Source organism: Lates calcarifer, linkage group LG23 (assembly GCF_001640805.2).
Source record: "Lates calcarifer isolate ASB-BC8 linkage group LG23, TLL_Latcal_v3, whole genome shotgun sequence".
NCBI lineage: Eukaryota > Metazoa > Chordata > Actinopteri > Centropomidae > Lates > Lates calcarifer.
This window is the reverse complement of record NC_066855.1, coordinates 12,190,228-12,213,452: the sequence shown is the minus strand read 5'-3', so window position 1 is coordinate 12,213,452 and position 23,225 is coordinate 12,190,228. Positions and strand designations below refer to the sequence as shown.

Here is a 23,225-nt window from a genome sequence, read left to right as displayed (position 1 = left end):
TACCCACGGAGTAGTCTTTCAGTTCCATTTGTAGATCTACGAAGACGTAACTAGCAGCCCAAGTGATACGTGAACATCAACCTGCGTACGTTACCAAGCTAGCTACATTAGCAGCGAGCTAACAAGACTATTTTATGTGTTGTGAGTTTAGCTTGGGCTTAGTTAACATTATCAAGTTTACATTATGGACGTTTTGCGTCCACATCTTATCAATATAAATGGAAGAATATACCGGAGAAATGTCATTAAGGAAGAACATTATGAAGAAGAAGAGGATTTTTCGTACATGGGACCACCAGGTTAGTTAGTGCTAACAGCTACAACACACTCAGTTGTCAGTTTGTTAGGTACACCTCGCTAAAACTAATGTAGTCTAATACAACAGCCCTGCCCTGAACTGTAGCCCACTGATTTGAATGGGTAAGAAAAAATAATAGGAGCACCTGTCAACAGAAAGCAGTACAGTTCAACAGCACCACAGACTACATCCTCCAACATGATCATACAGTTGAATCAACACCTTTTTAACACAGTGAACACAAAAGCCTCTCTCGAAGGAGGATTAATCACACTGCTAATATAATGCCTATATTTGTATGTTTGTGATTTAACATATTCAGAGAGTGAAGATCTTGCAGCAGATGAAACCTGTGACACCTACATCATTGAACAGACTGACAAAGGATACCGCTGTGCAATTGATGTCCCAAGTGTTCTTTACAAGTGAGTTATTGACAAAATGCATTTGATGACTGTTGTGTGTCTTCCTTAACTTAAATGGCTTATTAGGTTGTGTGTTTAAACAGAATAACATGAGCCTGTGTTTCTGTGTTACCTTCATTGTTCCACAGATACATCATTGGGAAAAAAGGAGAGACACGCAGACGTCTAGAGTCTGACACAAAGACATCTATCAGCATCCCGAAACAAGGCATGGAAGGACAGATTGGTGAGGATTAAAGAGCGAATCTAGCCATCATACAACAAATGAGAGTGCACACTCTGAAACAAGAGCTTTTCTGTCAACTTTCTTCCATCTTCTGACAGTTATCACAGGTTCCCACAAAGCCGCAGTCTCATCTGCTGTCACACGAGTTGAGGTCCTTGTTGACAGTTTCCGGAGAAAGCAGCCGTTCACTCACTTCCTGTCATTCCCTCTGAATGATCCCAAGATTCAAGAAGGATTCGTGAGATTTAAAGACGAGGTGTTGCAGCAGTGTTCACAGGTATATTACACCTACATAATTATCATTTAATTATTTGTTGCACATCCCTCATTTAATCCTTTGCACTTAATATCCAATTTCACAACTATCATAATTGTCTGTAAAATTTTATTTTTTTATTATTGCCTTGTTTTTGCTCCATTTTCATTCTTATTCTTCTGTGTCTGATGTGTAGGATCATGGGGTAGAGGAAAGCATCTTTCAGAACCCTGCAAAGCTTCACCTGACAATCGGCACCCTGGCTCTGTTAAATGAGACAGAAGTGAGAAAAGCCTGTGAACACCTCCAAGAGTGTCAAAACTTCATTAGGTAGGGGCCAGACGAAGTTATTATATCATACTAAGGTTTTAACTGTGTCTTTATTTGAGATAAAAACAAGACTTTATGGAAACTAAACTAAAATGACTGCTTTAAAGGATAAATCTGGTGATATTATATATATTTCTTACTTTTAGCAAAGCCCGTGAAAATCAAGAATGAATTGATTCTGATCAACAAGAATTCCCTGTGAATGCAAAGCTCAACATAAATTATTCCTCTCATCTGCAGACCTCAATTGTTGGCCAACCTGTTCCTTCATTACAACGAACATGGGCACAGTAGTTTATTTTTAGTCAATCTCACATACACCATCCTGCTGATATGATTACTCACTGGAGCAGCAGATCCACAGCTGAAAATAGTCCCCAACAGATATGGTATTTACACCTGTGCAAGCAGTGTTTGCCAAAAATTAATAAACTACTGTGCTCAGCTGTTTTAGGAAATTATTAGGCCTGTTTTTCAAGTGAAAGTATATATTTGTGACCTGTTTGCAAACACTTAAATCTTAAGAATTAATGGATGGACTCTGGACTGAGTAAGACTCACAGGCTAGGGAGGTTACAAAGTACTGAGAAACAGATTATTGTATTGTTGGATTTGGTCCATTCATTGGATTTGCTGACGATAAGAAAAACATACATTATCACCAGCCTTATCCTTTAAGAGTTAATGAACTCTTTAATTGTTCCATTAAGAAGTTAAATTATATTAGATGTAATTATATTGGATTTGATTGTGTAAATTAGATTACAAGCCAGCTCACATACACAATAAGATATTACAGACAGCTGAAGTTCATTCCATCATATTGCTTAACCTGTGCTGTCTTTCATCAGGGACATCACAGAAGGAAACCCTCTGCCATTGGAGGTGACAGGTATAGAGTACATGAATGATGACCCAGCGATGGTGGATGTCCTGTATGCCAAAGTCAGTGTGAAAGATGGATCTGACAAGTAAGTGGATCAGTAACAAATCCTGTGAATAAATGAGTAGATTTAAATAGTTGACACCTCACTGTGTAGAAATGTTCCTCCTGCTCGAATCTCTGTTTCTGATTTCTTTGTTTAAATACTTCAGGTTGCAGGTGATTGCAGACCGGCTGGTAGAGCACTTTGTCTCTACAGGGCTGATGGTCAGAGAATGGGACAAAGTGAAGCTGCATGGCACTGTGATAAACACTTTGTTCAGAAAGGACTCCACAGGTAAAAACATTACATACGCATGACTGGTGCAGATGCAAACAGCATCTGTGCCTGTAGCTCGTGTAAAAACAAAATTATTGACCCGCCGTGGTAGCTCACATTGGTAGCTCCTGCTCTGAACGTATTTGCCAATGTTCCCTTGTTATCTCTTGGCTTGGGATGGAGCAGCAGTGACGACAAAGCTGAATCTTGAACAATTACAGCAACAGATTCCCTAAGAGAAGCAGCGTCAGGCAGCTAGTCCTGTGTTTGGCTGCAGCTCTGTTTACGTGCACCAAGCGGCGTGTTTTCCAAGTACTGTGACAATGGCTTCATTCATTTTGGCCATGGATCAAGTCCAGCCCCAGTTCTCAAATTTGTACTGCTCTGACCAACAACACAACACAAGAGAGGGGCCATGAGCACTGCTGACCATGTTTACCAGCATGTGGACACGTCCTATGAAAATCCACTGTACCCAAGTACCCATTTAACAAGCCAATTTCACAAACTAACTGACCTTGATTCTCACTTTACTGTTGCACAACAACTGTACAACTGTGTCAGCAAGCAAACATGTTTATTTGATCAGTAGATAATATATCTGTTTTTTTTCCCTGTGCTACATTGTTGAGCTTGTATTTAACACTGGTGTTTTTCCAGCTGAAGACTCGGGCAGCACAGGAAGACAAACCACGAGCGAAAGAGAGGCTTTTGATGCCAGAAACATATTAAAGGTTAGAAGAAATGTACTCCTGCCTGCCCTTTCAAACTACTAAATTACAAACATCCAGACATGTACTCACCACTTGACAGCTATTCTCTCAGATCCAACAGATGACAAATTACACATTAGGATTTAATTGTTTTTAGCTATAGTCCAAATGAAGAGCGTGAATATGGGCCTGCTTAAACATTCTGCTGTAAACACACAAGTCCTTAAATAACCTATAATTTTGGTCAGCTCTGAGAAATGTAGCCTAAAATGTGAAAAAATAGGTAATTTCTATGAGAGACTTTAGAAATAATAAACTAAAATGTGTATGGAAATTAACTAGATCTTGGTTGCTTTATCTAGGCAGCTGCAGCAATGTAGCTGAGGCAAGTTTGTCTGCATATTCCACATACAGTACACAGGTTTTCATCTGTGGTTGACATTTCCACTATATTTCGAATCCCACTGGGATATAAGAGCTCAACCAGTATATAAGTCTTTAAACGGAGATGTAGGTCTTTGGGTGGAACAGCATAGATGCATGTGCAGAGGATAACCAGGTTAATTTTTGTACTGATTTGTTCTCATTGACTATTGCAGAAGATGTTTTTGATTTCAGGCTTGGACTAAATCATTATGCTCTCAGATCAGATGCAGTGTAAAATACGTAATTAAATGATCTTCTAGAACCTAATCATGGTCGCCTTGATTCCAAAACAAGAGTAATATTTAGGACATTTTCCTCCTGTCTTTAGCAGTGTGGGGTCACTGATTCATTCTGGTGTGTTATTAGTGTAATGTGCGGTTGTGTGATGGTCGGTTTTGCCAAAAACACCCACATTGTAGGCTCTGCTGAGGGCGCTTCATCTGTCATTAGCTGTCATTACTGTGTTGTTTCTCTCAAAGTCTTCTGGTGTGTGACGGGCGTTAGACTGTCAGCATTCATTATGCGAAGCACATGTCAGCTGACAAAAATATCGTCAAGGAATGAAACATTATATTCATAAAAATGCAAAAATTCAAAACCTAAACAAGCAGTAGTCAGTTGTATGTTTGTCAGGCCATCTCCAGTGACAGCTGCTCATTTCAGTTATTTGTCCTCAATATACTCATAAAATTCAAAAAGGAGAGTTCTGGTTGATTTATTTTTTAAAGACACACTTGTCAGAGCCAGACCTAGAAGATCTTCCAGGTGCTCTTTCTATGTGAGTGACAGGTAAAATGGAACACCAAATTGACACTGCAGATAGAAAGCTCTGAAATTCACCTCCCTCTCCTCTCTGGTGCAGAGGATGTCTTTCTTTGAATACCAAAATCCTTGATTTTCCTTTCTCTGAAAATGACACAAGGGTGCCAACCAAATGCTCAGTCGCCTGTAACCATGGTAACACCATGTTTGTGACTGACAGCTCATCATCTTTTCACCACAGAGTTTGACAAGTAGGGCTGACTTTTTAACCTCAGTACCGACTTTTTTAAGTTATTCAGAAGTTGGACTGTTTTGATATCGGTAAGATGCTGTAAATGTTATTCAGAATTAGCGAAAAATGATGATGAAGTTTTGTATTGTTGAAGTTTTTTATTCAACATCTGCTGTTTTCATCACAGAAATTTGGCGCTTATCGTTTTGGAGAGTTTGAGCTGAACACTGTCCTGCTGTCCCAGAGATATTCAACAGATTGTACAGGCTACTACACGTCTGCAGGGAGCGTCAACTTCTCATGACCTGCTACACAGCTGAGTACATTCTGAGGTAAGAAATAAAATAGTGAGGAAGTTAAGTTTCTAGTTCAGAACACTGAAGCAGTCTTACCAGTGTTGGCCAGTAGGTGGCAGAATAGGATTTTTTTTGATTGATTTTTTTTTTTTTTTCTTAATTGCAGATGACTTGCTACACCTGTATCTGAACCAAATTCTTTGTTTTATAAAGCCCAACAGGAGCTGTTTATAGAGGAAAGTAAAACCATCAGGTTGTAGAATGATTGAAATTTGAGACTAAAGCTCACTCAAAAAGATGAAACATGCATGCAAATCCATTCTAAAATGCTCTAGGCAGTTGAATTTGGTGTTTTTGTACTTCAGTCTCCAGACAACTGGTTCTCTTCAGGGAATCTTGAGTCAAACAACATCAGAGTAAATGGCAGAAAATACATTTTAATGGAACAGACAAGCAACAGAAAACATTTTTTTTTTTAATTCCATCAATACCTTCACCGTTTACCCTCCTTTTGTCTCGACTTTGAAAATAGCATGTGTTTACTTTAGCTAAAAATAGGAGGATTTTATTTTGCATGCGAATCCCAGTAAAATAATGTTCCTATGTGAGCAATGTCGCTCTCTTAGAAGATGAGATGACAGACCAACTTTGTGTATGAAATTAGACTGTTGAAGAAAAAAAAGCATTTTTTGAACACAGTGATGAAATCTATCAGAGAAACTTGATGTGTGTGTTTCCATTTGCTTTGATGTATTACTTTATACCTCAACTCAACTACATTTCAGGGGCAAACATTGTACATTATTCTCCACTACATTTATCATTATCTTGAAATCAGGACTTTTACTTGTAATGGAGTATTTTAGTTTTGTAGTATTGCTACTTTTACTTGGTTTTTGCTATCACTACATAGCATACACTAACCTTTTGTCTTGTAAATACAATGATGGCTGAAGCTCTTGATAAGTAAACAGATGTTATATCAATGTTGACTATGTAGGAATATCAAAAACTTGCATATAACAGCTTTAAGTAAAGTATTTGAGTACTTCTTCCACCACTGGTTAAATGTCTACTGTTTATCAGCTTGTAGGTATCAATACCCAAATATCCAAATCCACCTACTAGCTGTAAAAAAAAAATGCAATAGAATATATTGAAAAGTGTCCCTCTTACTGTTGGCTGGCCATATGTGAAGTGATTGGCTGATGTATCTCATATGCTCTGGTCATACATGAAGTCAGTGTTACTGACATGTTATATTGAATAATTTATAATTAAAATATTTTTTTGTCTCACTGTCAAACACAATAACTGAAATAGCCGATGAAAACCTTCTTACCACTGTTTAGTTAATCCTGCCTGCTCTGTTTTGACAAACTCAGACTTTTACAAACAGATTGTGAGAGTTAGGTATTTCATGACTCAGCAAATATGTAGTTCACCTGCAAAAATCATAATAATAGTTTCAAAAATAAATCTTGTGCCAAACCAGAGAGCTTTCATAGCTGTTGAAACTAGCTGGTTGAGTTTCACGCCGATCCAGATCGGCTTATTATGACTTCCACTACTGGAAGTCATAATAAGTATTACCCATTTCCTTTCATCTCTCAGCCTCATGAATGTGTTAATGCGTCACTGACATGATTTATTATACCAGTCTGGGTATTTTTTTTTTTTCAGTCTTCTTTATCAGTGCCCTTCCTACACGAACCACAACCTTGTTCCCACTCCCGTCTGCTGAGTGTGTCAGTGAATACAGACATTGGACAGACAGCCTGGTCACTTGCTCTTGCTGTCAGAGGGTTTTTTTTTTTTTTTTTTTTTTTTTTTTTTGCAGCCCTCCCCTCAGCTGCCGATGCTCTCTGCTTGGCATGCAGGAGGGTGATTGCCGAATGGCCAAAAGTTACGCTGATGGAAACTGAGGGCCCTTTCTGTTTGTCAGCTCTACCATCCTGTGCTGTCCACCCTCCCGTTTCAGCAGTGGCGTGATTTTTTTTTCTCCCCCCCCGTGCTTCTGGAGCTGTGTCAACAGACACCATTAGACAGGGACATGCAAATTTCGTCATCAGAAAACAGCCAGCCAGCCAGTCGAGCTGTCCGTGCATTGGCTGTTGCACTGTCTGGGCATAAGATTTATCTTTTCAGACCCAGAAAAGAGGCCTAATTATCCACTCTCAGTCTCCTGAGAGCATGCTTGTTAGTGGGTCAGGAGTACACATCCAGCTTAACGCCACTCTCAGGTAACTGATACAGTGAGGACTCAGGGAATTGCCAATACTATTGCTCATAAAAGCAGAGAGAGAAAGAGAGAGAGAGAAGGTTTGCAAGTTAATGAAATTCATTAGACTGTGCGTCCTTGTTTCTTTTGGCAGGGACATGATTAAGGACGTGTTGGGCAGATGTCTTCTCTAATGATCCCACTGAAAACACGTGAAGGAACATACGTCATCTGTAGACAGACTCACACTCTCAAAACAGATTTCATTTGTATGGAGATTTCAGTAGAAGATGTTTGCATGTTTTTCATGTTTGCTGCATAGCATCTGGAGCGTATTGGACTACGGCTGCTCATCAGCTATTATTCAGTAATGTTTTCAATTAATCGATCAAAATGTCAGAAAATAGTGAAAAATTCAAAAACATTTTGCATTTATAAGCACTATACAACATTTGATAAACGGTAATACACCATAATATAGTTGTAATTTTGCCAACATATAGTGTGTAATAGACCATTTATTTATTATTTATACAGTATACTGCTCATACATTATAAGCAGGGGGACTGAGGTATTGTGGAAGAATGCCTCTCATAGTTTCCCAGAGTCCAAGGTGACATCTTTAAATCTTTTATGTTGTCCGACAAACGGAGCAAAACCCAAAGATGTTTCATTTATAAAGATTTCATTTAAAAACACTGGTACACGTTTGTTTGATTTCCATAGATTTCTGGAAGACGGATTGATTTGAACTGATTCTCGACAAAATTATGTTGCTATGCATGTCTGTGTGGGTGAGCTTGCTTACGCACTGCCCGACAAACATCTTTCTTCTGTCCCTGCCACATCTCTCACCCTAATTAGTCAGCTCTCCCCTTCCTGCTGTGGAAATGTCCAGTCTCACCCTTGAGATTTGGAGACTAGCATGTGTCCCTTTCAATAAGGCAGATAAATAAGACCTCTGTATCTGTTTGTGCTAGCCGCAAACCTGTTTCCTCAATGGATTTGCGTCTCTATTTCTGAAGATCTGAGGAGACACAGGAGCAGGATTTTAATTAAAATGTTAAACAGTTTGGTTGTCTTTGCAGGCATGTGTGCTTGTTTACATGCACTGATGAGTCAAATATGTAGGCTGGTTCACTGTGTCTGCTGAAAACAAGCCTTTGCGATGTAAAACCAGCTGAAAAAAGATCTCCAGTTTATTTACTTTTTTCTCCTGTGTTAAAAGTGTAGAAATAAATAAGCTGTGGTTTAAAAGAAAGTGAAAGCAAAAGCAATCACTTAGATGAGCCCATAGAGTTAAAAACTTGCAGTGAACCTTTCAGTAATGAGAATTCATATGTGTGTTATCTCAACCAAGTATTGTTTTGGCCTCTGTCCAATTTGCATATTTAATTTCATGCCAGTTTTCAAAGAAGCCTTTTTTTATGCAAAGGCTGTTTGAAATAGGTCTTACTTGATCAATGTCAAACTTTTTTTTTTTTTTAGCTCATTTTGGGTTTTGATATTCAGAAGCGCGCTGTGCAATTTTCATAGTATAATTAGAAATTAAGCTTTCATTCAGGAGGACTGGCAGTAACATTTGCTGGTGGGAAAATGCTGGTAATAGAGTAGATATGTTTGTTTAGCATGCTCGGAGCAAGTAACAACACGCATGAAATCGTTAAAGTGCCTATTTGCTGTTCACGGTAATGGTACGTTTTACCCACGTGTACCTTAAAGCGCAAATGCTGATCAGGTTCATTTAACAGAGCAACGCATAAAATAATTTAAAACAAACCCAATTAACTGAAAAGAAACAAACTGTTGGTGTCATGTTTTCCTCTAACAAGATTGAATCCTAGGACTGTTTTCAGGAAGTATTCATCTGATCAAACTCATCTATCCATGAGAAGTTATAAAGGCGCCCTATAAATGATCCTGTCAAACAAAGCTGATGAATCTTTCAAATTGAATGTCGTTAGCTGCGAAGTATGACAGGGTGCCTTCCTTTGATTGTTCTCTCATGTCGGATGTGACTCTACAGTCGAGTGTCACCGCCGTTTGAATTTCACACTAATCACTCTGTCACTAATGGGCATGAGTGGCCTTGATGGACAGCCAAGGCTGGAGTATTTGAAATGTCTAATCTGTGTCTCCAGTGAGAAGGCAGGTGATCCCTGCAGCAGCTCTTTATCATTCAGAGTGCTGAGTCTGGAGGCTGCCTGCAGCTGTCCACGTCTGTTTACTGCTGGAGGCATTCACACAGGGAGGAGAGGCACAAAGCCAAGTGTGTTTGAACAGCAGGTAGTCATTCAGAGCTGCTGTTTACTTTATGTACACTCTGCAGCAGTGAGAGTTTAAAATAGGGCTGCAACTAACTTTCATTATCGATTCATCTCTATTGCTTTGTTTTTCTGATAATTGTTTAATATATAAATCGTCAAAAGATACTGAAAAATGTCCCTGACAATGTCACAAAGTGGTGTCTTAAAATTGCATGTTTTGTCTGACCAAGTGATTACCAAGGTAAGAGAAAAACATGGAGAAGTAACAACATAATGTCTGTAAAGATAGGATTGTTTTTCTGTTAATTTAAACCTCAAATTCATTTAGTCAGTTGGGACATTATAACAGCCTTAACAGATCTTTTGGCCATTTGTGGGCATTTGTGTATGACAATAGAACAAGTTGTGTAAACACAAACTGAACACATCATCACATTATTTAGCATTAGCATTCACTTGGAATTGAGTTTCTGCCAACCTGACAAATACAAATCCATTCTTCACTCCTCTTTTTTAGCACTTATTTTTGCCTCCATCAACTCCTGGGGGAAATATCTTAATAAGTGCTCCACCATGTTCACCAGCTAGTTGCTAACTTTATCTGTTCGTTGTTAAGCACTGGGCAGGTAGTGTGCTGAAAATAGCTACATGTTGCACATGGAAACAACACTGTTGAGAGCAGTGAGAGTGAACCAAAACGGTACTGTTGTGAAATCAAAACAATTAGCTGAAAGATGCTAAAACGCTTCATAGCACTGAGGGGGAATGCAGAGATGGGTGAGGCCCCTTTCACATTACATACAGTCTTTTAATCTAGAATAATGACACACTAGTTGATTTCCTTTGATCAACTTATCATTTCAGGACAGAGGGTGATGGACTCCCTCACTGTGATTGACTCACATTTAATATGCAAAAGTGATGATTCACTGCTGTAAACTCTCCATATTTAAAGTTACAAATTGTTAAACAAATCCTCCTCCTGACTTCTATTCAAATGTTTCCATCCACTCCAAAGTGTAGCAGTGTGACATCCCCTCCTAAAATTTCTTATTGGTAGGATGTAGAGTGAAACTGATGGGGATTTGTCACTTATAGTAGTTGGTATAAACTTCGTATTGCAGACTAAAAATAAATCATCTACTGAGTCTGATGTCAAGAGTTCAGAATATTAGCCAGCTTCTGTCTATTGTGTACATTTAATTGAAAAAGGTGCTGCACTCTCTTCCACCCCTGCTGCTGCTGCCCGCAGTGCAAAACAGCAGCTACAGTTCTTGCAAACTGCTGTCAGACTGCTCTCAACTAACTCTGCACTTTTAATAGCTGTGTGACCCAGTTTGAATCCAATTGAATTAAATCTATACACATTTATAGCAGCTCCACTTACAGCTGTAAGTCACTCGAGATTACTTCACTAAATGCGTCCCAATGTGGTTTATTCTCTCCTCAACTTTCAAAATAACTTCTTTTGATGGCTCTCCTATCCAGGAATGTGCTTTCAGGCTGTATTTTTTTACAGTAGCAGCACCTATCACAGGCAGTAACTGCTTCACAAACAAAGCATCAGTAGTAGCTGTTGTAAAAGTACAGTCACACATTGTGTTTGTTTTTTTCTTTTTATCGCGTCATGAATATTTTATGTTTCACTATTCTTTTTGACCAACTTTTTACATTTTTTGTCGATTTAAACTTTCCATAACTGGCATATGCACATGTGTTAGTAGGAGGAGAAGCAAAAAATACATTCTCAATAAAGAAAATAACACTTAAAATAATACTTAATAATACTAATAATACTAAACTCCCCATCCTTGAAGGTCTAAGTCCTTTGATAGTCCCCCCCCCCCACTCATGTTTCTTATGAGTTCGTATGTACAGACTTAAAACCAACAACAGAAGGATGGAATATGCATGTTAATTACAAAAATATGAATAAAAGAAGAAGATTAAGGTAGTAATATTAATAGATATGTATGTCTGCCTCAACATAGAATCTACACACTCTCATACATTGCAAGTCAGTTGCTTGTATTGGTGTTTCTGTAGTTTTAACTAAAGACCTGAATTGATTATATATTATATTTAACCCTTTCTGTCCTTTACTGGGTTATGTTACACATTATACATTACATTATTCAATTAGTTCAACAGAAATTTAATTAACTGCAACTGGGATAATTGATTGAATTCCAGCTTCATTGCTAGATTTTCTGCTTGATTTTTTTTTTAGGTCATTGTAAACTGAACATGTTTTGGATTTGGAAGGTTGGTCAGACAAAACAAGCTATTTTAAAACATCGCCTCTAACAGAAATTTTGGATTCTCCAACATTTTATTTACTCGATAATGTCACTTCATCAAAAGACAAAAAAAACAGGTTAATCATTGATGAAAATAATCATTAGCTGCCTGCTTTAAAGTACAAATATTGATTACCGATTATGTGTTGCAGGTCACTGATGAACATGGCAGAAGGACAGAAAGTATTTGCTGATGTTGGCTGATGAAGGAGCTCTCAGCTGATGGTAACAAGTTTCCATCAGACGATGAACACGAATGTGCTTACAACAATGCGTCACCGCATCTTTGCTGGATCCTTTGTTGAAACAAGTTGAGGAAAATTGCCATTTGTTTGGGTTGGATTTTCCTTCATGGAGACAGGAGGTCCCTCATTTTAATATTGTGTACAAATTTAGCAGGAATAAATAAATGTGTAAAGCATGCACCCTTGGCCTGTTGCAACTGTTGTGCCCCGGGAATTCCTGAAGCGATACTTACTACCAAGTTGTTACATCATGTCAGCGTATGTAAAGCCTCGATAAGCAGTGAAGCTCGTGTTGGGGCTTGCAAGCTGTTTGCAAGACAGAAAAGGGATGCACTGTGTTTACATTTGTAGACAGCAAATATTTATAGATAAGCAAGCCTTCAGATTTTGCTGCCGTCTTGTCTGATGTTATTCAAATGAAGCCTCCTCTCCCTGAACTCCTTTTGTGTAAACTGATTATGCTTGGTGAACAGGATAGATAAGTTTTATCAACATCAGCCTAGAGAGGAACTGGAGGAACCGATGGCATCAGTTAATCCCTTTACAATTAAAGGCACTCTTCCACAGCGTAACTCTGATATGTAAAAGAAGATGTTAAACAAGTTGTGTGGAGCTGCTTCCATCAGCGAAGCACAAACTTGCTAGAATTTTTTTTTCTGTACCGTATATACTTTGATTATAAAAAGTGGTTTGCAGTGATAACTGGTCCTTAGGGATTCCTGGTCACTGTGCTGCTACTTCAGATACTGATGAAAGCTCATAAGAGCCCTCTGCATTAAAAAAAAAAAAAAAACATCCTTTGAGTCTTTTCATCCCTCAAACATCCCATCTGAAGTGATGAACAACTCAGAGCCTCTCATCAACATGTTTTCCATTTGCTGTTGCTGTTCTTGCACATGTAGGGCTCCCTCAAGAGATTTCCTCTTCCACGGTCCAGAGAGAGGCTCTCCAATAACATCTCAGCTCTGAAACAATCCTTAAAAGCTAATGATGCAAAGCACAACACAGTCTTTTAATGCCTCACAGCGACCCCATTTCAACTGTGCGACCATCGATCTGCAGCGCATTCATCCCAGTCGCGACATGACCGATGACAACCTCTTGATTACCACATCATGTCTGGCCTCTCGCTCCGTTGATGTGCACAGCTGCCCGACGCTGCGGGATGTTTTTTCCCGCTGCCTGCTTCCCCATTCTGGAGCTCTGCACACTCAGGAAAGCCTGCAACTGCCACATCAACTGTTTCAACGCCAGAGTTAGTTGGGCCAGCTAAGCAGCATCACAGGAATGTGATCCTGCCCCCAGCTACTCAGCCTTGACCAGTATTGGTAACCTTAAACTCAAATGAATCTGCACCGAGCACCGGATTATGTTTATCTTCATGGGGATGAAATAGAGAGTGGAGGAAGGCGAGAGGGAGAGGGCACGGAGAGTTTAGGAAGCAGCAGGAATAACGTGGGTAGACTTGAAATGATGTGCAGGTGCAGCAAAACTCGAGGTCACAGATTGTTGAGGAAAAAAACAGAATATATCACATTTTAGCCCTTCGGTCCCACAATCCAAAGGATTATTCTGCATTGTTCAAACCAATGAAATGACCAACCAATGAGTGTTTTCAATTTTAGTCAAGACCTCAAGGTTTCAGTATCAAATAGGTTTCAGTCATGCTGATTTACAGGGAAATGCGAGACACTGATAGGTTTCCATTTGATGTAAAGCTGCAGTTCCACAGTAAAAAATGTGGTCTTATTTTCTGACAGAAGTGAAGGATGAAATGGTTATTTTGGTTATAACTGATCACCAGTTTAATCTACTTTAACAGCCAATATAGACAATGCAAAAACAATAAAAGGCTGAGTTGATTTACAATATTTTAGACAAGAGAAGTGATCCTCTAATGTTGGACATGTTCCCTGAATGAAAGCCTGTACCACATTTGGGAAAACTGACTTAGACCTCGTATAAAAATCTTAAAGGATTCATCGAGATGTGGCAGCCTCCAGCTGGATGTCCATGTATGTTTAAAAATGCCTTTCTTGGACCTTGAAATAACATTTAGTCCTTAAAGAAATAATTTGACATTTAGGGAGTCTCTTTCTTTCATAGAGTTACATGAAAAGACTTTATATGGCTACAGCCAACAGCTGGTTATCTTGACTTAGCATAAATCCCTGGTAATAGATGGAAACAGCAACCCTGGCTCTGTCCAACGGCAAATTGTTGTTCTTTCTACAGAGTAAACAAAATAGATACAGTGTGTCAATTAGTGAGCTTTACAGGAGTCGGTGGATTTTGTTGCCACTGGATAGAGGCAGGTTTACCATTTGCACTGAACCTCCGCCTGAGGGTAACAAAATCTGCTGACCAGTACACTGTATATCCACTAAAACTTCTCAGGTGTGAAAATTTGCTGCTTTCCTTCGTCTTATTGTACAGTAAGATACATTTCTTTAGGTTTTAGGCTGTTAGTCAGACAAAACAGGACATCTGAAGACAACAACAATTCAGAAAATAGCAGATGAATTCATTATGAAAATAATCAGTTGCATCTTTGCTGGAGCTTATCATGGGAAAGTAGTAATGCTTTTTTTTTATCATGGTTTTGACTTTGTACTTCTGTGTTTACTGTAGCTTAAATAAAAAAGATTCAATCAAAATTGAATTTGATTACTTCACTCCATAAGTGTTATGTTGCCTCTGAAGGCACAGCATATGTTGTTAAACTGTTAAAACTACTTTAGGGGAAATTAAGCAAGAATGTTGGGTTTACATTTTAATGCTCAATCAGCACGAGCTATATAAAAAGCCACTGGTTAGTCATAGTTATTGTTGAGACCACAGAAGCATAAGAAAGTCTTGTTCCGGGTGTCTGACAAAGATTCAGATGTTACATTAAGACAGACACGTCTGGACTGAGTCACTCGTACACATCCTCTCTCTTTCTGTCTTTCTGCTACTGAATAAATTAAGAATGAAATGGAGCTCATTTTAAGCTAAATTGAACCTCATTTGGCCCAGGGCCACTTGGGAGTCCTTCAGTGACCCTCAGCAGTCTGGAGAGCCCAGTTTTGGGCACCACTGACTTATGGTATTAACTCAATTACAGCAATTTCCCCCCACATATTGTTCCAACTTCATTGTTTAATCGAGTCACTAATTTCACTGTCTAATTCTGTTATAGCTGGATCCAGTGAGTCTTGGCTGGCACAAATACTGGACAAACACTGGCCTTTTGCCAGAAACATTTTTAATACAATGAATAAAATCTGATTGATCATCAGTATAACAATAAAACATCTGTTCCACTTGTATGATTCATTTGCAGTGTGACTATCAGGATTTCTGAGAGAGTGTGTGGGCTGCTTACAAACAGGAAAAAAGCCAGAAAAGACACTGAAATAATGAATCCAAGTAAGCAGAAATAAATGATTAGTGCAGGATCTAATCTCTCCTTTTACTCCCTCCCTCCCTCTCTCTCTCTCTCTCTCTCTCTCTCTCTGTCTCTCTCTCTGTCTCTGTCCTGTCCTTCTCCTCCTCCTCTCTCTCATTTCCATTCAGTCTGTTGAAGCAGCAGCAGTAGCAGCAGTAGTCTTGCGTGTGTGTGGATCCTTGGCTAGAGGACAGCAGCAGCAGCAGCAGCAGCAGAAGGAGGAGGATACATCCCAGACCAAACTGCCCGAGCAACATGGTCGTTGTGAGAATCGTCGCTTGCCTGTCCCTGCTCGTGGGCTTCTCGCTCCAGGTGGACGTGAAAAGTGGGAAAGAGGCGGGAAAAGCCGGGAATTTCATGGAAGATGAGCAATGGCTGTCAACCATCTCCCAGTACAGCCGTAAGATCAAACACTGGAATCGCTTCAGAGATGTGAGTAGTGTTTCAAGTGTAATTATACTGTGTGTTGTCCTTTCCGATCTCATCCGTGCAGCCTGGTGTTTGAGATGCTGCCTGTGGAGGTAACGCGGGTTGGTTTCTCAGGTGATGCGCACAGTTAACTGTCGCTCTGAAGTGCAGACAAACGCTATACTGACAGTTTCTACATTACAAATACTTTTTCAATATGCAAATATAACAGGGGATAGTATGTTTAAAGATCGTGGGTACGAAAAGAAAAATCGCGTGCACGCGTGTGCTCGTGCCACATGAAATGTTTGATACATAACATTTTTACTTCATTTTTTTCAAGGTGCCTTATTTTCTGTTGATATTTTCAGAATTGACAGCACTTGAATTGACATGCCAAAGGGTCACTAGTTTCCAATGTATTTTGTGGTTAAATGGGGACTTTTATCTATGGATCTTCTTATATGACAGTGAATAAAATACAACTCAAAAGGAAATCTATGACATTAGCCCCAAGTCTCAAAAGCCATTTCCAAGCTCCTTCTGGGTAACTGCGATATTCTGAACTGTATCTGTATTCCCTGATCGATACTCATTGATCTGCCATATTGCACATAAAAATGTAGGGCTTATGGTGAGGAGGCTTCCAGAGCTCTCAGACTGAACAGCCACACAGCAAGACATCAGTTGTCTTGTCCTCTAAATCACAAATATCAGGTATAAGGGAACAAACAGTTCTTATTCTCATATGGATCTGTTGTTCAGATTGTTTTCTGGGCTGTCAAAAGACAGCTTTGTTTATTCTGTTCAGTCATGCCAGGAGGACTATTCACTGGGGATGGACGATAAAAATTATTGATAAAAGGAATCTCCTACTGACCTGAATTTAGTCATATCATTATTGGAGCTGAAACAATTAGTTGATTAGCAGATTGACAGTAAATTGATGGTAAACATGATGGTAAATACATGATGATATATTTGTATTTTGGACTGTTGGTCTGACAAAACAAGCAATTCCAAGACATCACTGTAGGTGCTGACAAATTACAAGGAGCATTTTTCTTTACTTTCTCTTTTAACATTTCAGATTAATTGAGAAAATTATCAGCAGATTAATTAAAAAAGTGTAGTAATTATTAGTCACAGCCCTACTCGCAGACTTTAAGAAATAAATAATTTGAAATCCACGTAGTTAAACTGAGAGAGGACATTTGATCAAATCACCCAGTCAGTGCCCTAATCCAGGTTATGGATTATCCATATAGCCATATAATGTATATTGTGACAGAGGAAATTTTCAGGATGTTCAATTGAGCAACCATTTATAGACAAAATAGCCAGCTGAAAATGTCTGTTTTTGATTAATCCACTGAATTAATTACCTGATAAATCAAGTTTATGCAGAAAACTGTAAATCGAATATAGCCTTAAAGCAGTTCTGCTCGTTAATTTGCACCATTGCCCAGATATTACAGCCTCAGCTACCTCTTAAACAGAATACCAAACTGATATGCACTGATCCAACAAGGTGAGGTTTTGCGTTGTCGTCAAAGTGTTTTATGCTTCAGTCTGCCATTTTTATGTTGGTGGGTAATGAAAAGGAACTTGGTTTGACCATTGAAGACATGGTGGGATGATGATGGCTGGACATCCACCAGGTGTTAATATGACATTGGCACTGATGTATGTTGTTTCATGTTCACTCATGAGGAGCATTTTAGCACATTTTCTGCATATTTTTGTGTCCTGTGTGTCTGGCCACAAGATAAATGTCCCCTTCAGGGCAGTTAGGTTAAAGCTGAGATGAATCCAACTTTTTCCTCTCCAATACAGACTCTCGTGCCTCGACACTGAGTATTGATCTGATTCTAGCACTCTCTTTTTCCCCACATTTAAATTCTGTGTATCTCTCTGTTTGCAGCTCAGTGGAGTTATCTTTATTTAGGGTGACATGAGACCTTTTTAAATATAGTCTATGCATGAGACCAGGGAATGGCTAAAACTAAAACCGCTGTGACTGAATGAATATAACTGATGGTGGAAACACTGAATTGAGTATGACATATTGCAAAAATACTGTATTCAACATGGGTTGGGGTATTGGAACTGCTTAATAAAGTCAGTGTCATGCCAGAACTGGTCTTGCATATAAGATGGGCATGGTAAGGGGTTATGATGCTGGGTGTGCCACATTGATACAGTGATGACGGCTCCCTGGTACCAAACGACATAAGACATGGCAGGAGTCATGATGCTAGCCATCTCTGAGGGGGTGTCGGTTAGCAACAGCTCAGATCCAAGCCTCTACTTTGACAGCCGGACAGTTGTTTGATCTCATTGCAGGAGAAATATCACCTCAGACAGATAGTCTTATCAATGTTGGCCAGACTGTAGCTGCATTACCTTTGACCATGCTTGGTGGTGTACACGAATGTGTCAGCCCAGGTTCCCCTATGGGCACAGAGAATTTGTAATTGACTTGCAAATTTGTGCTGTCATGCAAATTTGAATATTATCTTTTCTGGTTTTTGGAGCAGTTTACATTACCCTGAGAGGATTTGTCTGAGACCTCCAGAAGTCGGGTATTAGATGTGTCTTTAGTTTATCTGTATTTAGTTGCAAATGAAATCAGGAATTTGGCACATGCAAATGTTGGAGGACATCTTGACCTCATTATGTGATAAAAACAAATCTAGAAATAAACAAAACAGACAATGAATGATACAACAGGGCTGCATAAGTGCCACCAAAAAGGTGGTGGTGACTCAAAGGGCCCACAGCTGATCCATTATTACAGTAAATATTCTACAAGGTTACAGTGCAGCAACATTTGAGATGTTCTGAATTTTTCTTAATGAATGACCTAATCAATGTCTTAATCAATGATTCAGTTATAGATATTTTTTGTTGATTGTCTGATTGATTAATGTACTACTGCTCAGTCACTATTCCTGTCTTCTTGTTTTATTTTCTTTTACAGCTTATCCCAGGGTATTAATTAGGCTTTTCTGCAGATGATCATTAGCGAAAGTCTCTTAAATGTCAAAGCAAAAACAAATCTGTTGATCAGTTTCATTAAAGTTTTATTAATCTGCTTAAAAAAACCATTAAAGATGAAAAAGTCACAGTTGGTGGGTGGATACTTTTTATAACCACTGTGAGAGAGTGCGAGTGTGTAGTCAAATGTGTGTAGCGGTGTTTAATCAGGACCTCCTTAAAGGTTTAGCATTGGTATTCAGACTACAAATTCAAGTAAATACATAATTAAAGTGCAAGTAATTACAGGAAAGAAAGAAATAAGAAATACAGTAGCACAAACCAGATGGACAAAATATCAAATAAAGAATGATCAAACCACATTTCATAACAAGGAGGGAGACAATGTTTTCACTTTTGTTGGCTTTAAAGGAAATATAAGCAGCTTTGGTGTCATCATGTTGATATGTTATCATTTACAAAATTTTGTCCATTGCAGTTTGGTGGCAACAATGCAAAAGATAATGTTTTAAATTCTGACATGACCACATAGCTTTGTGACACTAACTTTTTCTATCCAGCCAGCTGTGAGGAAGGTGATTATCTCTTTCTAAAACTCTCCTTTATTTTTCACTTTGGGACACAAAATCCTTCACTTGCTCGCAGGAAGTTGGCAATCGTTGGTGCCACTCTCACATCTGTAAGCTAAATATGGAGCTAGAGCTAGCAGACAATTACCCTAGCTTAAAGACTAGAAGCAGGAAATGTACCTTCCACCATCTCTAAAGCTCACTAATTAACTTCTTCTCTTTCATTTTGTTACACAAACAGAAATGTAAAAACAATAATTGATGTTTTCACGGGGAGTTACATGCTTAACTATTCCTTGGCAACCAGTGCTGACTAGTTTAACTGACTAGCTAAGTAGTTGTGAGTTTCTTGTAGTCTCATTTTTAGCCGTTTCATTTCACCATCTTAGTCTGGTTTGAAAGAAGATAACACACAATGCTCATTAGTTGTTAATAGTTGTTAATAGTTACGGTTTTGATTGGAAAACATGGAAAGCATGGGAAATGTTTGTGCCTTTGCTTTAGTCCTGTTTCTCCATGTGAATCTCATCAGAAAATCAAGGTGAATGTTAAACAACAGCACATGACGAGATAGCGATACTGTAGGGAGACAGACAGCCAAGTTGGCTTGGTTGTGCTCAGATAGGACTATTCTCTGCTGCAGCGGGCAGTGAGATACAGCATTTGAAATGTGACAGGGTTGTATTTGTTTACTAGCCGTCCTGGCAAACAGGTGGTGTGAAAACAGAGAGCAAAAATATTCATACTGCATCTAAATAAAACGAGGGGAAAAAAATCTCAATGTCGACTTTATAAACATGATGATGGCGGTTTGATTGATCTGACTGGTGTTTAAATTGGACCAGTGTACATATGATTATCTGGCAGTGGGACATAATGAGGAAATTTTGAAAGGAAGAACAATAAGACCAACAGCTGCAGAGGCAGGAGGTGTTGGGATAATCCACAGCAGGTTACAGAGTGTTATACAAGCTCCATTATGACTGGCATCAATGTTCAAGCTGTACTGCAAATGTCAAGACATCAAATCTCACAATGTAGATTCTCCCACACAGAATTCATCCTCACAAAGCAGGCCAAGAGGTTACAAATGCACAGTGCACAAACAAGCTTTGTAATTAGTAGATTGCATCTTCCCGAATCTGCTCATCAGTTTAAAAACATTTATGACTACTAGATGTGTTTTTTTCCTCCCATCACAAGTTCCACTTTGCATTCTGGTGTGTTCGGGTGGATCTGCTCAGTGGGAGCTCAGGCCACGGCTCATGTGAACAATACTGTGCTGTTCACTCACAGCCGGATTCTCCCATTTCTCTGAGCAGTGCAAAGAGGGAACTCATTAGGGAGCTGTGCAGTCTTTCAGCCAACCACAGAGGGCTGTTTAAGGTTTGCACCTGCTCTACTGCCAGCTACATTTTTAATGAGGGAAAATTGCTACATCTTTTTCAGGTAAATGGCTCCTCAGCTGCCTTGATTGTTAAGATTAGCACAGTGAGTAAGGCAAAAATACGAGTGACCATTAGCCTTATTGGTGCTTACGGTTTAATTTGATTTAGGACAGTGATAAATGCAATAATTAGATAACAGTGAGTGGTTCCTTAAATTTTACCCAAGCCTCTCAGTGTGCTTAAATCTACATCCTCAATATTCATGAAGGAAAGTCTGAAGAAAGGGAGAACAAGAAAATAATTGTAATGTTTTATATACTGTGCACGTATGAACTTTAGGGCTGCAACTAAGGATTATTTTAATCATTACTGTTCTATTGATTATTTTTTAAATTATAAAATGTAATCGACTTATTATTTAAATCATTTTATCTTATCATATGGCTTCCTGCTTTTCAGTGTTTTATCTCATTGTAAACTGATCATCACTGGGTTTTTGGCTGTTGGTTGGACATAACAAATCATTTGGCTCTGTGTAGGCGCTGTCGAGCTATGAGCTAAAGGCAAGCAGAATTACACTGCTAGCACGCTGATGCCTACCATGACCATAATGTTTACCATGTCCACCATCTTAGTTTATTATGTTAGGATGTTAACATTAGCACTAAATACAAAGTACACCTGGTTTCAATAAAATAAAATCACAAAAAAAAATGTGAAAAATTTGCCAATTATCTCTTAAAATTCTTTATGTTTCACAGTCATTTAAGCACTCAACTAGACTCTAGCAACAATGACATATAAGCCCTTTATTTGGCAGCACATATATAAGGACAACAAGCAGGTTGGATAAACTAACTGAGCTCTAATAAGCAACCTGATGATTCATCCAAACATGGATCAGAGTCATTATTGTTGCTGTAAGTGAGACGATGGCGATGGCCTGGTCACTGATCCTACATTAGCTCAGCTCCTCTGTGAGAGCTCTTTGATGAATGTGAGACCAGGGTTCACTTTAGTTTTTCGGGTAGATGAACAGTGAACATGATGCTGTTGCATCTTAAATGACATTGAGCTCCTTTACCTAGCTCAAAGTCACACTGCCAGCTGTGGCTTTTTCTGCTCCTGTCATCTACCTCAGCCATTTATTAGCCTCCCACAGGATTTATGCTCCAACGCTAACAGCCAGTGTAATTATGGTTGTGAAAAATTAGAAAAATGAGAGTAAGAGGACAGTATGCAATTGTAGAAAATATGAAAATTTGTCCTATTTCCAATTAAAACTGAATGGCAGTGTGGGGGTGGAAAATTAAGACAGGAGAAACAATAGCAGTTAAATGAGCTATTAGTTATCTGTATTTCCTCTGCCGGGTGAATCTGAAGATCAGCCTATCAAATCAACTATCTGTGGAGTTCTGCTCGTTGCACACTAATGAGATCAAAATGGCAGAAGTGGTGGAGAGAGACGCTATCTTGCTTCTTGTCATTACCATGTATGTCTTTTACTGGAGGTGAATGTCGGGGGGGATTTGTTGCGAGTATTTTGACTGCTCAGATACGATTCAGAGTGGAAACAGAGAAGAAAGGGGATCCTGCTGGCTTCCCAACACAAGCGTGGGTGACTCTTAATTGAGTGGAGAGGCTGTTTTGTGTTGTTGCGCCTGTGGAAAAGCTGGATAGCAATTTGTGCTTTGGAAAAAAAAAAAAAGCAGAGGAAGCACAGAAAGAAGCGCAACGGCTGCCTTGAACAGCAGGAAAGCTTCTTCATAAGTGAAACCGTGTTCCACAGCCCAGTGTCCAAATATACAAAATCTCTTTCCTTCTCCCACCATGGCTCAGTACGAGGAAGCTACTTGCTGTGATAGGACAGTACATGTACTGTAGATTAATGTGTTTCATAATGGAGCGTGGCTGCACCTACTACATCAGTGTAACAACACACACAACAGCAATGTGAGTTGCTGAAATGTCGAGCTGAATAATTAGCCATTCCAAGGTTCTTCTTCTGGCTCTATTGTTCATGCATTATTTATAGTGGCATCTGCCTGAGAGTTGTCTCTGTACTGGTGAAGCTCCTCTATGCCTTGCTGCAGGCAGAGCGATAAATGCTGCCACTCTGCTTGTCTGTGTGTCTTCATTCATGGCTGGTATAACGGCACACCCAAGACTCAATCGATGATCCAACTTTTTAATAAACAAACTGCGGATAATGGAAACTTTTAGAAGGCTG

The 23,225-nt window shown here is 39.1% G+C and overlaps 1 protein-coding gene across 5 annotated transcripts; it reads left to right on the top strand.

The window, feature by feature from the left end:
* Positions 1 to 27: 27 nt before the first annotated feature.
* ascc1 (activating signal cointegrator 1 complex subunit 1) lies at positions 28 to 15,900 on the top strand. 5 transcript variants are annotated; one of them, XM_018699256.2, is made up of 10 exons: positions 28 to 299; positions 621 to 723; positions 852 to 949; positions 1,048 to 1,226; positions 1,402 to 1,535; positions 2,387 to 2,506; positions 2,631 to 2,755; positions 3,398 to 3,471; positions 5,058 to 5,202; positions 15,759 to 15,900. In XM_018699256.2, the coding sequence occupies exons 1-9, from the start codon at positions 185 to 187 to the stop codon at positions 5,172 to 5,174; spliced, it is 1,065 nt and encodes a 354-aa protein (XP_018554772.1). In that variant the 5' UTR covers positions 28 to 184; the 3' UTR covers positions 5,175 to 5,202; positions 15,759 to 15,900. The 5 variants fall into 5 exon arrangements, with proteins under 5 accessions (XP_018554772.1, XP_018554770.1, XP_050922243.1 ...); XM_018699254.2 differs by lacking the exon at positions 15,759 to 15,900 and adding an exon at positions 12,108 to 12,995; XM_051066286.1 differs by lacking the exon at positions 15,759 to 15,900 and adding an exon at positions 9,530 to 9,733.
* Positions 15,901 to 23,225: the final 7,325 nt, after the last annotated feature.

Coding starts and splice junctions, on each gene's coding strand:
- ascc1 (XM_018699256.2), top strand. CDS start 185: ATGGACGTTTTGCGTCCACATCTTATCAATATAAATGGAAGAATATAC. Junction 724..851: donor GTCCCAAGTGTTCTTTACAA/GTGAGTTATTGA, acceptor ATTGTTCCACAG/ATACATCATTGGGAAAAAAG. Junction 1,227..1,401: donor TGTTGCAGCAGTGTTCACAG/GTATATTACACC, acceptor TCTGATGTGTAG/GATCATGGGGTAGAGGAAAG.